General features: G+C 30.9%; 2 protein-coding genes and 1 non-coding gene across 3 annotated transcripts; 1 reads left to right on the plus strand and 2 right to left on the minus strand.

The window, feature by feature from the left end:
* Positions 1–385: 385 nt before the first annotated feature.
* Positions 386–2,387, plus strand: LOC102591216 (protein TAPETUM DETERMINANT 1-like). Its single transcript, XM_006365865.2, has 2 exons — positions 386–498; positions 2,024–2,387. The coding sequence occupies exons 1-2, from the start codon at positions 438–440 to the stop codon at positions 2,332–2,334; spliced, it is 372 nt and encodes a 123-aa protein (XP_006365927.1). The 5' UTR covers positions 386–437; the 3' UTR covers positions 2,335–2,387.
* Positions 2,388–2,399: 12 nt separating this feature from the next.
* LOC102591542 (uncharacterized) lies at positions 2,400–5,626 on the minus strand. Its single transcript, XM_015304657.1, has 3 exons — positions 5,381–5,626; positions 5,189–5,254; positions 2,400–2,623 (listed from the first exon to the last, which is right to left on the minus strand). Exons 1-3 carry the CDS (start codon positions 5,426–5,428, stop codon positions 2,576–2,578), a joined length of 162 nt encoding a protein of 53 aa, XP_015160143.1. The 5' UTR covers positions 5,429–5,626; the 3' UTR covers positions 2,400–2,575.
* Positions 5,627–8,025: 2,399 nt separating this feature from the next.
* Positions 8,026–8,109, minus strand: TRNAL-CAA (transfer RNA leucine (anticodon CAA)). The gene has a single exon. It is a non-coding gene; the product is annotated as a tRNA-Leu (tRNA).
* Positions 8,110–14,356: the final 6,247 nt, after the last annotated feature.

Below are 14,356 nucleotides of genomic sequence, written 5' to 3' on the forward strand. Positions count from 1 at the left end.
CAAAGGAACCACCACTTATATAGAATGAGATAATTAATTTAGGGACATCAAAGTAAAGAAACATAACTGTATAATTATAATTAGTACAAAAGTTACAATGGAATAGAAACACTTATGTTATTTTCCAAAAATAAATAGAAATTATAAGTCGAAATCTTAGAAGAGGTTTGTGAAATTATTCTGGACAAATAAAATTAGTTACATGAATATGATGGCATTAACTTATAAAAAAATCCAAAAGAGAGTTGTACACGGCTAACATATGACTATTATTAACATATATAAAATCATACATTAATTACAAGGGGTCCTTAACCTCATATATTTATATGGCTAATATTGAACAAACTTTATTCTTCATATATTATATATATATAGAGAGAGAGAGAGAGAAGCCACAATCAATATCTACATCAACAAAGAGATCATTTTCCCTAATGGAAACCATTGTTAAGCTTTCAATCACTCTTCTTCTTCTTCTAACACTTCTCACCAAAGGTAAATGCTTCTGCCTTTCTGATTTTAATAACAATACTTCATTTTTTTTTTAAAATAGTTAATTTACTTGCATATATAATCATGAATTTCTTTTCTTTTCATATAAAACTTGGTCTGTAATATTAAAAGGGGTGCTAGTAGTAGTTTTTTTTTTTTTTCTTTTTTTTTTTGTGGTGTAAGGAAATAGAAGAAAACTTTAGTGATTAATAATAAAAAGATTTATTAGTTTATGAATAAATTGTTTTTGTTGGATCTATAGATTCCAAAATTTCAATATTCATTTGGCTAATAGGTTATGTGTCATCATTTGTTTAGACTATTTCTACTTTATATTTTGTTATTTTTTAACTTGGTCTAAATTGACCCAAACAAAAAAATCAAATCAAGATGAATCGTTTTCCCCAAATAATTTACACTGCAACCAAGGGTGTTGTGATGTAGTGGTTATAAAGTTGTTAAGAATCATCACGTTTCAAGTTTATATTTCAGCGGAAATAAAAATACTAGGTCATGATCCTTCTCATCTGTCTTATCTTTAATGAACGGAGTCTTCTGATAATTGATACTTGTTGTAGGTGAGAGGTCATGACAGATTACATATATCATATGAAATTAATTGAGATGCATGAAAGCTAACCCAGATACCATAATCATGTAAAAGTAATAATTTTACACAATAATATGTTCATTGATTTTGTCAAGATGGAATATCCATGTTTTTTTTAATGTGGATTTCAAGTTTTCTTTTATTCATGGTAAAAAAATCTTTCATTTGAATGTTCATATTCAATTCCCTTTGGCCGGCCAATTGTGTCCGTTTAGATAATTAAATACAAAAACAAGTACTTGTAGACCTCACGCTAAATCATTAACTGACCTATTATTTCTTTAAAATACCAAATATTTTGATACAATTTTTAAACGACTAGTAGTTATTTAGGATAGGAAGAAGGTAACATTATAGTGGGATAATTCAATTTCTTTAGACCTGATTTTTATCGTTAAAATTACCATGATTTAATTGGAATTGATTGCATGCCTCTTTCATTCAACACCTAAAAACTAATAATTTTATATATCTTCTTGATTGAGTGAAGTGCTTCACGGATGTGGAGTACAAACACACAAAACTTTTCGCTTAGATGACACTTGAGATGTATTTTTTATAATAAAAGTGAGTTGTATTAACAAAAAAAAAAACCCTTTCTACCAAGGAGTAAAAAAAGCAAAATAAGTTGGCCTCTCCCCTTCTCCATTCTAAAGTAAAAAATAATGTCATCATTCTAATCTAAAAAGAAAGAAGAGAAGGAACTCGAGCTTTTCTTAAATTCAAGCGATCTTTTCACAAGTGTTTGCCTCCTATTCAATCAGGGATAGAATCGATTTATCGGTGTATTTTATATATTTATATAAATTACTCGATTAACCAACCAATGTATGAAATATATAAATAAGGCATGTAAGTTATTTAACAAAAATAAAAATTGAATGTTTCCTCATTATATCTTTTTGTTTATTTGTGTAGGTGTTTGTAGTTGTGGTTTGAACAATATAACAGTTGGAACAATAAGGAGTGGTGTAGAAATAAAGGGAAAGCCAGAATGGAATGTGGTTGTGGTGAACAATTGTGATTGCCCCATGCAAAAATTGGTATTGTCTTGCAATGATTTTCAGACAACAGAGCCAGTGGATCCAACTATTTTCAAGCCTTTGGGAAACAATGAATGTAGTGTCAACAATGGCAATATCATACCAGGAAAGAATACTGTCAACTTCTCTTATGCTTGGGATCCTCCTTTTTTCCTTAGGCCAACTTTTGTCACTACTTCCTGTTGAAACTATAAATCACTATATAGAGGCAGATTTAACTATAGTTATTCGAGTTTTAATGAGAGGACTCATTACTTCAAATATAATATTTGATCGTGTAGAAACCACTGAACCATTAAAGACCACAATATTGAACAGCTACAAGTCAGAATCTAATTATCGTATAAGCATCAGGTGAAACGTGATACAGTTTAATCAGCCACATCTTATTCTATCAGCAAAGAGCAAATCCACCATGAGTTATCTTTCAGTGATGTGCCTTAGCTTCCGCCTTCTTTTGAGACTTGGCCTTTGCCTAGAAAAGAGCATAGAGGGGAAAAAGTGTCACAATTACTCTGATTTAAAAAAGTAAATCAGCTAGAATTAACTATCATTACAAACATCTCTATAGAAAAAAAGAAAATAATATATTGTAACAGTTGCTACAAGGATAAGTAGCGCAGGAACTTCCAATATAACAATGATATCCTCACAATGCACCACTTTTGTGAATTTCTAGGTGGAATTAACAACATATTATCCATTTACAAATTTGGGAACAACCCTCAGATAAAGCACCCCTCCACTATGAAGGAGGAGGAGGAGATCACCTAACCCAAATAGATCCATCTCATTTAAGGTGACAAGCATTCATTGAAAAATAAACAAAAATCAGAGAGCACCAAGATTAGTCATTCTTAATCTTGTTTAGTCTTGTATAACCGCACGTCCATCTTAGCACCCACATCTCTGCGACACTCATCTTAGCACCCACACCCAAGTAATAAATCGAGGATGAAATGAGAGAGTTGTTTGAGATGGTATAATCATGTTATGTTGACTGCCTGATGCCCCGATCCATAGATATGAAACCATGGTAAGTGAGGATGTTACAAGGGACAAGGTAGACCAAAAATCACTTGAAAGGAAGTTGTCTCGAAGGATCTACAATTTCTTGGCCATGCAAAGTCAACAAACAATGGAAGAAAAAGATCTAATAAAAGATATCTTCTTTTTTTAATTTGATGACAAGGGAAACCTGCAGCCGCTACCCTTTGGGTGTGCACAGGGTAAAACCCTCGCTCCTATACAATAGCTCGCAAACTACACAGGGGAGGAAACCCACACTAGGCAAATCCGGTGCGACAAGCTCCACCCAGAAGGCAAACCCCTTGCTTTCGCTGGCAAGGGGTTTCGAACTTGAGACCTCCAATATGGAAGTCTCAAGCTCAAACCACCACTGGGCCACCCTGAAGGGTTCTAATAAAAGATACCTATTAGTTGAAAATATGATTTAGTTGTGTTATATCTTTTATTTTACGTCCTATTTTTTCTAGGAGACTAGGAGTTACTTAGCCTTTCAGAGATTTAGCACCTATAAGTTGAGAATATATTTTAGCCAAAGTTAGCACTTCCATTTTATATCCTATCTTTTTGGAAGTTGTTTAACCTTTCAGAGATTTATACATCAATAGTAATTACAACAAACATCTCATATGTACTTTTATTTTTACTATTGTTCCTTTTTAAAAAAAGAAACTATTTTTATTGTTATTTCTATTTTATATAATAATGGCCTTAGATGTGTTTAAATAATGGTGAGTGAAGATTTATATACCTAACCCAACTTGTTCGAGACTGAGGCATTGTTCTTATTGCGCAATTAAAGTTTTAAGATATTAAGAACTTGGATTGTATTCATCGAAATTGTGTTTTGGCTAAGTTAGGCATGCCAAAAACAAAGAGATGTGTATTGGTTAAAAATACAAAAAGAGAAGACAAGAGAGTAGAGATTACTCTACTCAGGAAATGGATGATAAAGCGCAGATGACTGCTTCCACCAATCTTGTGTCTGAAAATCTAGAGATCTGATGCTTCAAAACAAGATTGGGGAAAGAAGTGGCTTCCAATGAATATTTTTCTTAGTAATACCAACATTTACTTAAGCAGCCATGTGAGTAGCGTTTCTCTAGTTATTGTCTTGCTGAACCCAGTTAAAGTTTGACAATTTTGGTCACGAGCCTAGCAAGTCGAAGGATTATTCGGGTCATTTTTACTGATCAACTATGTGAGACTTGAGGCATAAGTTGGAGGATCATTTTGGCTAAAATCTTCGCAGCAAAGTCAAAGTAGAAAGACTAGCAATCAGTCCTCAAGTTCATACTTATTCCATCAAGTTCTTTAGAAAAACATTCAGGTTCTACATTTCGATATGTAATTTCACTTTAGAAAGTTAATCTTGTCTTACTAGTCACCTCATGAACAATAATACCTAGCAATTGATCCACTCATCTACTTAGGAATTATTTCAACGGGGCTTGTTATCATATCTGGAACAGAAAACATAACATCATATCCAATAAAAGAAAAGAAAACAGTGCAGGTTGAAACTTCCAGAATAATCGATTAACCAACTATGCCTCAATTCGAGACTGGTCGGGTTGGCTATATGAATCTTACCTATCTGCTCTGCTCCATCCATCAGCCCATTTAATTTTAAAAGAAACTCTTAAATGCCAGGTTTCAATTCAAAGTCTATCAATCAACCAACATTGCAAATCCTAAACTGTCTAGGTTGGCTACTTAAACCAACTATGTCTGTTCTGCATTACACACATGCTCATTTCATTTTACATGAGGCACTAAATGTCTGCTCCGCGAAACTAAAAGTGAATCATAACATTTAAGGAACTTCAAGTAAATGATCTGATGAACTAAACCCCGTGCAAAATCTGTATTCGGTTAACCAGCTATGCTTCAATCTCAGTATAGTCTACACAAATCATCTATATCAATCTCGCTTTATTCAGTCCCATTTCATTTCAGTACCCTACGTAATCACTTATCAAAAATAAAAAAATTCAAAAGGGGAGGAAAATACCCTGAGATACTTGAGCTTAACGCTTCCATAAGCGAGTCCAAAGGTAAATGCTGATGCGCGCGCCACCTGCCGCCAACAACCACAACCAAAATAGTTTAAGATCAAAAAATTCATTTTAATAAAGGAGATTTTTATTCAGATGTACAGTGAAGTAGTCGTAAACGGATCGAAGTGTAGAAGACAAAAGATTACCAGAGCAAGAGTGCTGGTTCCTGAGTATGGTGCTGGAAGAGGCGCCATTTTCGACTGCAAATTGAGGAAAATTGGGATCTGAGAAAGAAGCTTCTAGATCTCCTTTAGAAGCCCTAGAATTCACAAACCCTGAGCTTGTGAGTATCAGTTTTGTGATGACGAGAGAGCTGCATCGAATGTGCGCACACGCCTATTAGGAACCTGAATGGGTCGTTTGGTGCCTAGATTGTCTTTCAACTAACCCGTTTGGACTTTGGCGTGATGGATAAGAAAAAATAATTCCATAAAGTTTTCAAAATCCCTAATTTTTTGTTTGGTCGCAAAACGTGCGATAGTTATTTTTATTAGTGGATGGAATATTAATATTAAGATAATAAAAATGTAAGATAACAAGAATATCATTTCAAACCCTCTTTTATGCATCATTTTAACATATGTGTATGTTCAAATAATTTTTAGTATCATTTATAGTGATATTCACAATCTTTACTATGCGTTATTTTTATGATTATATATTTTTTTCATTAAAAAAATATGCTATATAAACATATTTTTTGTTTATGAATATATTATACGTTGAATTTATTTGACTAGTTCTTATGTTTATTTATATTTTGATTTCTCTTAAAATGTTCACTTCACTATTGAATCACATAGTTTTTTAACTAAATAGTCTTATCATCACTTGAAAATTTGTATTTTTTATATCAATTAAAATGAAGATAATCTTGATGTTTTATAATATACGAGTGATATGTGCTTAAATAAAGTGACATCAACAATAAAATCTTTTTCACTCTAGCAAATCTAAGATTAAAATTTTATTTTTAAACTAAATGAGATAGATGTTTTATATTTAAAAACATACGGCATAATTATGAGAATGCACACACAAAAATATTTAAGTTAAATAAGATGAGAATTTTAATTTTAAGAGTGATTAACTAAAGCTTGTAAAGAAAGTATAACAAACTAAATAAAAGGGAGGGTATTTTTGTAAACACACAACTTATTCTTAGAAATCACGTCATGCATGTTATTTGAATATGACTAACCAAACAGCCTATAAATATAATTTTAGCATAACTAATCTCATCATAACTTATAAGTTATATCAGCATAACTTATTCCATCTCTTCAAACTAAACAACCCCTAAATTTAGCACTAACTTTATCTTTTTTGCTTATTTATTTTGAAATAAGTTGTTGTATAATTAGTATGGGGAAATTATCTTGCCAAATAATGGCATCAAAACTAACAATTTCTAACTAAAATAATAAAAAATAATCAAAATATCAGTGTAATCTCACAAATAAAATTTCACCACCAAATTCAATGTAATATCATAAGTGAAATTAATTTGGAGAGGATAAAGTAAACGCAGATATTACCTCCACCTCGAAGAAATTGAGAGTTTCTTTTTAATAAACCTCCGACTTATGATAAACATATCCAAGCAGTTAGGAAAATGAAATGCATGAATGAGAGTAGTAGCAATAACGAAATAATCTGAAATGAAGAGAAATATATAATGTACAAAGGAAAGAACAATAAGACAACAAAATAATGTGATAATCAAAATACGCACACACCAACCACAGGTGATAATCGAAACTGAATAACAAGGACTACGGGGATAGTGCTAATACCGCGAATAAGAAAGAATGCCCAAATAGGAGCATCAAGTCTATTCCATAAGAAAACGAGAGAATGTTCAACTACCAACTAATCTTCTACCCTAAATTGCGACATCTGAACCCTAGCTCCTATCCAACGTCATGTCCATGGTAAGCTCAAGATGTATCATTTTTTTTAATCACCTTCACCAATACTTCTTTGGTCTACCTTTACCTCTCATGATATCCGTTATTGTCAACCTCTTGCACTTCCTAGCTCGTAGGGGTATCTACATTTCTCCTCTCCACATGCCTAAACCATCTCATTCATACTTTGCTCAACTTGTACACCACGAAAACCACTCAAACCTTGTTGCGAACATCTTCATTCCTAATTTTATATCTCCTATCTCCTAGATTGCACACACATCCACCTAAATATCCTTATCTCTGTAATTACAAGCCAATATTTAAATAAATAATGCAAATGTATGATGTTTTAAATTATTCATAAAAAATAAACTCGTTATATATATATCAATTTTTATTTACTAAAATCAATTTCAAGTCAAATAGTATCAATTCTAAAAAATTTAGAATCAAATCTTAAGAATATTGATTAATTTAATTGATTTGGTTCAGTTTCAATTTGAAATAAAAAATTTAATCAAATCATGAACAGTACCCTTATTAATAGGATACGATAAATATCCAATTTAATAGTCAAAACAAAAATCAAGCTTATTGGAACACTACTTTTATTTTAAAAAGAAAAAAAAAGTTGAATCTATTTTTTTTCTTGAACAGTACCTTTACTAATAGGATACGATAAATATCCAATTTAATAGTCAAAACAAAAATCAAACTTATCGGAACACTACTTTTATTTTAAAAGAATAAAAAAAGTTGAATCTATTTTTTTTCTGAAGTTTTTATTTAAATGAGTCACACAACATAAATTAAAATAGTTTTTGAGATTTAATTAACATTGCAAAACGAGTCACACAGCATAAAAAGAAGAAAAAAAATGTCAGAAGTGGGATTTGAACCCACGCCCTCTTACGAAGACCAGAACTTGAGTCTGGCGCCTTAGACCACTCGGCCATCCTGACTTGTTGTTTTCAAATGCAAAGTTAACGATTATATTGTAACAAAAAAACCATAAAACTTTAGGTATCTATAATAATAGAGTTTTAACTATTTTAATTGAAATCAATAATAACTTAGGCGGTCGTTTGCACTATCATTCTAGAGAAGTTGCCCACCAAAAACAAAATTGTTTACAAAATATAATAAGTTTTTTTATAATAATATTTTCCTAAGCATAATATAATATATTTAAATATTTTTGAAGATATTATAAACGGAAAAAAATAATAATTAAAATATGAGGCACCAACGGTATCTTTTAATAACCATACCTTTATCACACAATCAAGACATAAGATATGAAATCAACTATATTACCTTACCAATATTTATAAATGACAGTTGTTGGGACGAACACAACATTAAAAATTTGTACCGAAAGCTGTCCAAATTGAACACCAGCACTAATTGGTTGTACGAAGAGCAATTTAATTCGTACTGTACAAGTGGGCTCCATTTCATTGTTAATTGAGCTTTATGGTCTTTTCCTATAAACACGTCGACCCACGTGTATCATATTAGCTATATCTACAATTTTACTTTCCTCTTTGCTACTTTGGCTGCCATTTCTCGTGTTGATTTTTTTTCTCAGCCAAAGATGAACAAAGAGTAGTGTAAAACTCTAAAGCCAACAGGAGAAGAGGACTGCACAAATTTTGGAAAATGAGAAAAAAATAAAAAATTATTGAATATGTTGTTGAAAGATATCAAAACCACTTTTTCGAATAAATGAACAAAAAAAGTTACCATTGGATATTGATTTTCAAGAGTAATATACACTTCTTGCAGATCAAGAATTGTACAATGAAACTCATAAATCAAGATTTGTACCATACATATTTATTTATTTATTGGTAAAAAATAATGCATATTTATTTGGTATAGCTTGTCAATCTAATATTTTAATTATTCTATATTTTTTTGCATATTTTCTGTTTTTATTCCTCAACCTCTATGAATAATGATGATGATCAAACCGTCATCGATCCACTCCCCACTTCTACCATCTTTTCCACTTCGTTACTTGAATGCCATAGCCGGTATTTATCTTACCTACTTACAAAGGACAATCTGCCGATAAGAATAGACAACAAGTGACAGACAAAGAAATTAATTTGTCAAAGAGACAAGAGAAACAATTTATTTGGTATTAACAAACGGTGCTATATATCTGTCATGTCCTGACAGATTTAATTAATTCTTGAGATGATAATTTTATTTATATTATGAGCTTATTGATATGAATAACTTGATCTCGAATACAAATTATTTTGAAGTGATCGATCAACCATTAAGAACTAGGGTGGATCGTTATGTTGGTTATGAAAGATTTTAGTCACTTTAATGTTTTAGATTTACTGGTAAAGCGATGTAGCTTCATGAAGTGTGTTCATGTGTTATATTTCAGAATAGATCAGAGAATGTGTATAAATATAATTTTTTATGTAGCTTATAACGATTCTATTGTATGATTTCCTGCACAGATTGACAATGTACTTTTACGATGACCTTTTCTCAAGGTAAATGCTAAGGATCATATTGCAACTTAACCATTGTTCTTTTGGTCCTACAAGTGTTGTCTTTTTCCGATTCTATATTAAATTTGTAGTCTTGAAAGTTGCTCAGGGGATATGAGAAGCTATATTTGCCCCGACTCTTCAAAAATATCGACGGGTGCATGTCGGATAGTGTCTGACACGAGTGCGACAGCAACATTTTTGGATAGTCCGAGCAACTTAGATGAGAAGATATATAATGGTTTCTTCCATGTGTTAGTCATTTCATTTATCAGGTTATAGTTGCCAACTTGAGTTTCTTGGTTTTCTCTCTTCCTTAACCTCACACAACTAGACTAGATAATCACATGAATTGTCACTATACACTGCTGCAATTTTCACGCTCTGGGTTCTAATTGATTTTGGCCGGATTCTCCTTTAGTGGCAGAAGAGGATTAAACTAGCTTAAAATGTTTTAGATGTTATTTTATTAATTTTATCCAACTTGGATAAAATTGGTAATAAAGAGTGTTGCAATTTTTCTATTGATTGAATTGTAGCAACATATACAAATTAAAGATATCCTAAGTATCCTGACTATAAGTTGAGAAAGTAAACACAAATTTAAAAGAAAATCAAATTATTTGTGAAGTGTTTTACACAAATAATTGTGAATAACTTATGTCTAGCAGGTGAACAATAATTTCTTCAACTAATGAACTAAGCCTATGAACTGACGCATCCTGTTCAACCTTTCCAACAAAGCTATCAGCTGTCTCGTAATTCTCAAAAAAGACTCTTAAGACTCCAACTTTCATAATTAACAATTCAATCTCTTTATGTATTGTCTGCAATGATCCTCCGCAAGATGATGCTCAACATGCATAAATACATAATCCACATGTTTCAACAAAGATAAATGATTTGAACCACCTCTAACTTATAAGCCATGTTCATAAAGTCTTCATTTCCCTTTTCTCCTCTTAATTCCTTTGTCTCATCATTCAAAAATCAAAAGCAAATGGAGGGAGTTACAATGTCACTCTTATCCACAAATATAAATGATTGATCTTCATAAAGAGATTGAATTGTTAATTATGAAAGTTGGAGTCTTAAGAGTCTTTTTTGAGAATTACGAGACAGCTGATAGCTTTGTTGGAAAGGTTGAACAGGATGCGTCAGTTCATAGGCTTAGTTCATTAGTTGAAGAAATTATTGTTCACCTGCTAGACATAAGTTATTCACAATTATTTGTGTAAAACACTTCACAAATAATTTGATTTTCTTTTAAATTTGTGTTTACTTTCTCAACTTATAGTCAGGATACTTAGGATATCTTTAATTTGTATATGTTGCTACAATTCAATCAATAGAAAAATTGCAACACTCTTTATTACCAATTTTATCCAAGTTGGATAAAATTAATAAAATAACATCTAAAACATTTTAAGCTAGTTTAATCCTCTTCTGCCACTAAAGGAGAATCCGGCCAAAATCAATTAGAACCCAGAGCGTGAAAATTGCAGCAGTGCAATCAAATTAGTCATGTTGGACCCGTGCGATGCACTTGCTCTCCCTTCTAGTATATATATATATAGAGAAATATGGCCCGTGTTAGCACGGGCCCAATACTATAAAGATTTGAACAATTTTGGCAAAACAATAAGGTTCTATTCACATTTTGGAATAACATGTAGTGGTAAATGTTTTTGAAGTACATATCCTTTATTCCCTTACATTGTATATACAACAAAACTATCTACAACTCATACTATTTAGACATCATATATTAGTGATGTAATTTTCCCATCTTTATTTGTAGATAAAATTGTCAAATAGAATCTGCAGAGATAACTCAGAAGTTAAAAGCATGAAAAAGTTTGATAAAGTATGTAATAAGCTGATAATTTAAAGGGAGATCTCTAAAATTTTGATGCACTATCACTGAACACATTTGTGTGCACTCATTCAATGTTATCATGCCAAAGTTGTCTACATAAAGACGGAGAAATAAAAAATCCAAACCAATAAATATAGATTTTACCATCTTCAAAAAATAAAAAAACGCATCACTTTTAAGTGTGTTCATTGTTCAACCACATGAGATTTACACCAATATCTAATATCATAGTATATTTACCAAACACAAAATCTATACTCTTTCAATTCGATAATTTGAATTTTGTCAAAAGTGACTTATCAATCTAGTTGCTTGCAACAAATACAAAATTTCAACTTGATAGTCTAAATTGGCATAGCCCCTTGTTGGATGGAGGACATGCCGTCCCTAAATTTAAACTTAGTTCAGCCAGTTTAAATGTTAAAGTTACAATATTATATTTTTCAAATAAAAAATAAAACGAAAATTTCTTTAAAAATAGCTACTTCAACCTTTGATGAATTTTGTTAAAAGAAACTAACACTAAGCTAGACCTACAGCTAATAGTATGTATATATAAACAAAATCCAATCCAATTTTGATTAATAAATAAAGATCAAGTTTATTGGTTTTAGAAAATGCATAAAAGATGAATTCCAGAATAATGAAATTTCATTCTCTTACCCAAGATCCCACCTTTTTGGTTCATCATCCATATACTACATAATCATTTCTTTACAAGCCCCCTCTTATATTTTTATAGTCGCAGCTAAATCAATTTAAATTTCATTTGCTTAAAAACAACCAGAAAATTAGGCAACCCCTTTAAAAAGACATTTTTAAAGAAGGTTAGCTCTTTTTTCCTATCAAAATAATGGTAAAATCCTAAGAGATGCAGTGCCAATTTCTTCTTTGGTGCTGAGGAAGATATGGGAGGAAGAATACACACATACAAATTATAGAGAACTTGAGAAAATGATGCATATATGCATCTTCTGAAATATTTCTAAAAAGAAAGTAGGATTGATGTGCAATGGCTACAGCCTACAAGACATATACTTGTCATCGGTAATGAGTAACGACTCATTACTGGTTCATGCTCAAAGACTAAACTAACCCTTAGCTTTTGTTAAATTACTTTTAGTATACATGTTGAAAACTGTCTCTTCTATATAAGAGAAAAATATGGACCGCCATTTGAGGGAGGAATCTAAATAACGTGAAAAAAAAGATGGAGTTCGTTAATGAAGATTACAAATTCGATCAAAAGTATGAAAATTATAATATTGTAATTGTTTGTGGTTATAACGTAATGTGTGAATTTATTTATTTTTTAGCACACTAAATTAGTGTACTAGGAATGGATCAAATCTTAACAACAGTTAAATTTCATAGTCATATAGAGCATTAAATTAGTGCACTATATGAGTCAAAATTAGGCCGGATTATATTTCTATCCTAGTTCATCTCATTCCTTCTCAATTTTTTGTTCTTTCTCCATATTTTTTATGCAATCCTATATCTATATATATGTGCAGAGATTATTATAGGATCAAGATATTAGTGACCCCTAGAAAACGGATCGTAAGCTTTAGGATTGTAAAGTACTGAAAGTAAGATAGATTTTGTGTTACCTTTTTAGAGCAAAAAGCATGTAGATTAAATATTTTAGTTTTCAAAAGTAAAATTATGTTTGTTAATTTTTGTAGGAAAATGATGAATATGGTTAATTTCGTTGGAAAGATGATTTTCCGACAAAAAGAATATAAATACAACTACTAAAAATAACAAGTGCGGTTTAGTATGCAACTTTAACTTGAATAAAGTTGAAAATGATAGGGATCTCTTAGATCTTACTAAGGGACACTCTACCTACTATTGATGTTTCGAGAGAGAAACCGATGAAAATGAGAAAAAATTCAATTTGTTTGAGACTGATTTGTTGTTATTTATTGTTTGTATTTTGAAAGTTGTACATAATGGTTAGATTTTTATTTTGATTTTATATCATGTTTTTGTTGTTGTTGTTGTTGTAATTGCGGTACTTTTTATGTATTATATATTTTCATGTAGTGTTTTAACGTACTATTTAATTGGCTTTTTGTGAATTCTAATGTAATCTACGTATTTTTTCTATGAAATATGAAATGTTGCACTTTTTATGTTTTGTGTAATTTCTGTATATATAATGCTTGTCAATTTTATTAGGGAAAAGGGCTTTAATATACCCCTTAATTTTGCTATTTAGAGATGATATACCCCTATATGAAAGTGACTCATATATACTCCTATTGTTACACAAATGACTCACATATTCCTTTTCTATTAACGAAAGTGAAAAAAATTAAATTATTTTTTTTTATTAAGAAAAGATAATCCATATAGGGATATATTTGATCATTCTCACATGTTTTTTTTCTTTTGACTATTTTTATTTATTTACTAATTCACATCAATAGGGGGCAGGGAACCAATAAGAAGCATTTTCGGGCCTATCAAACAAACTATAGGTTTCCCTTTCCGTGCGATAGGGGATAAAATATGTTTTCATCAACATCTTTCTTGTTGATTCAACTGTCTTTTTTATGTCACTTCCAGTGAAGGTCAGGTATGTGCCCAGTAGTTTCATGCCACCGGAGATTACAAAATAACAAAAAAGTTAAAGCGACCGAGATGCAAGGGGAAAACTTTTGTTTAACATTTTCGGAAAGACCACCTATTTGAATTTATTATTTTGATCGTCAAATTTATTTTTCACTTATTTTCTTGCAAAAATTTATTATAGATGCCCAAATAATTTTTTTACATTTATAAAAACTAAATTACAATATAGCC

The sequence above is a fragment of the Solanum tuberosum genome, unplaced genomic scaffold (genome assembly GCF_000226075.1).
Source record: "Solanum tuberosum cultivar DM 1-3 516 R44 unplaced genomic scaffold, SolTub_3.0 scf00553, whole genome shotgun sequence".
NCBI lineage: Eukaryota > Viridiplantae > Streptophyta > Magnoliopsida > Solanales > Solanaceae > Solanum > Solanum tuberosum.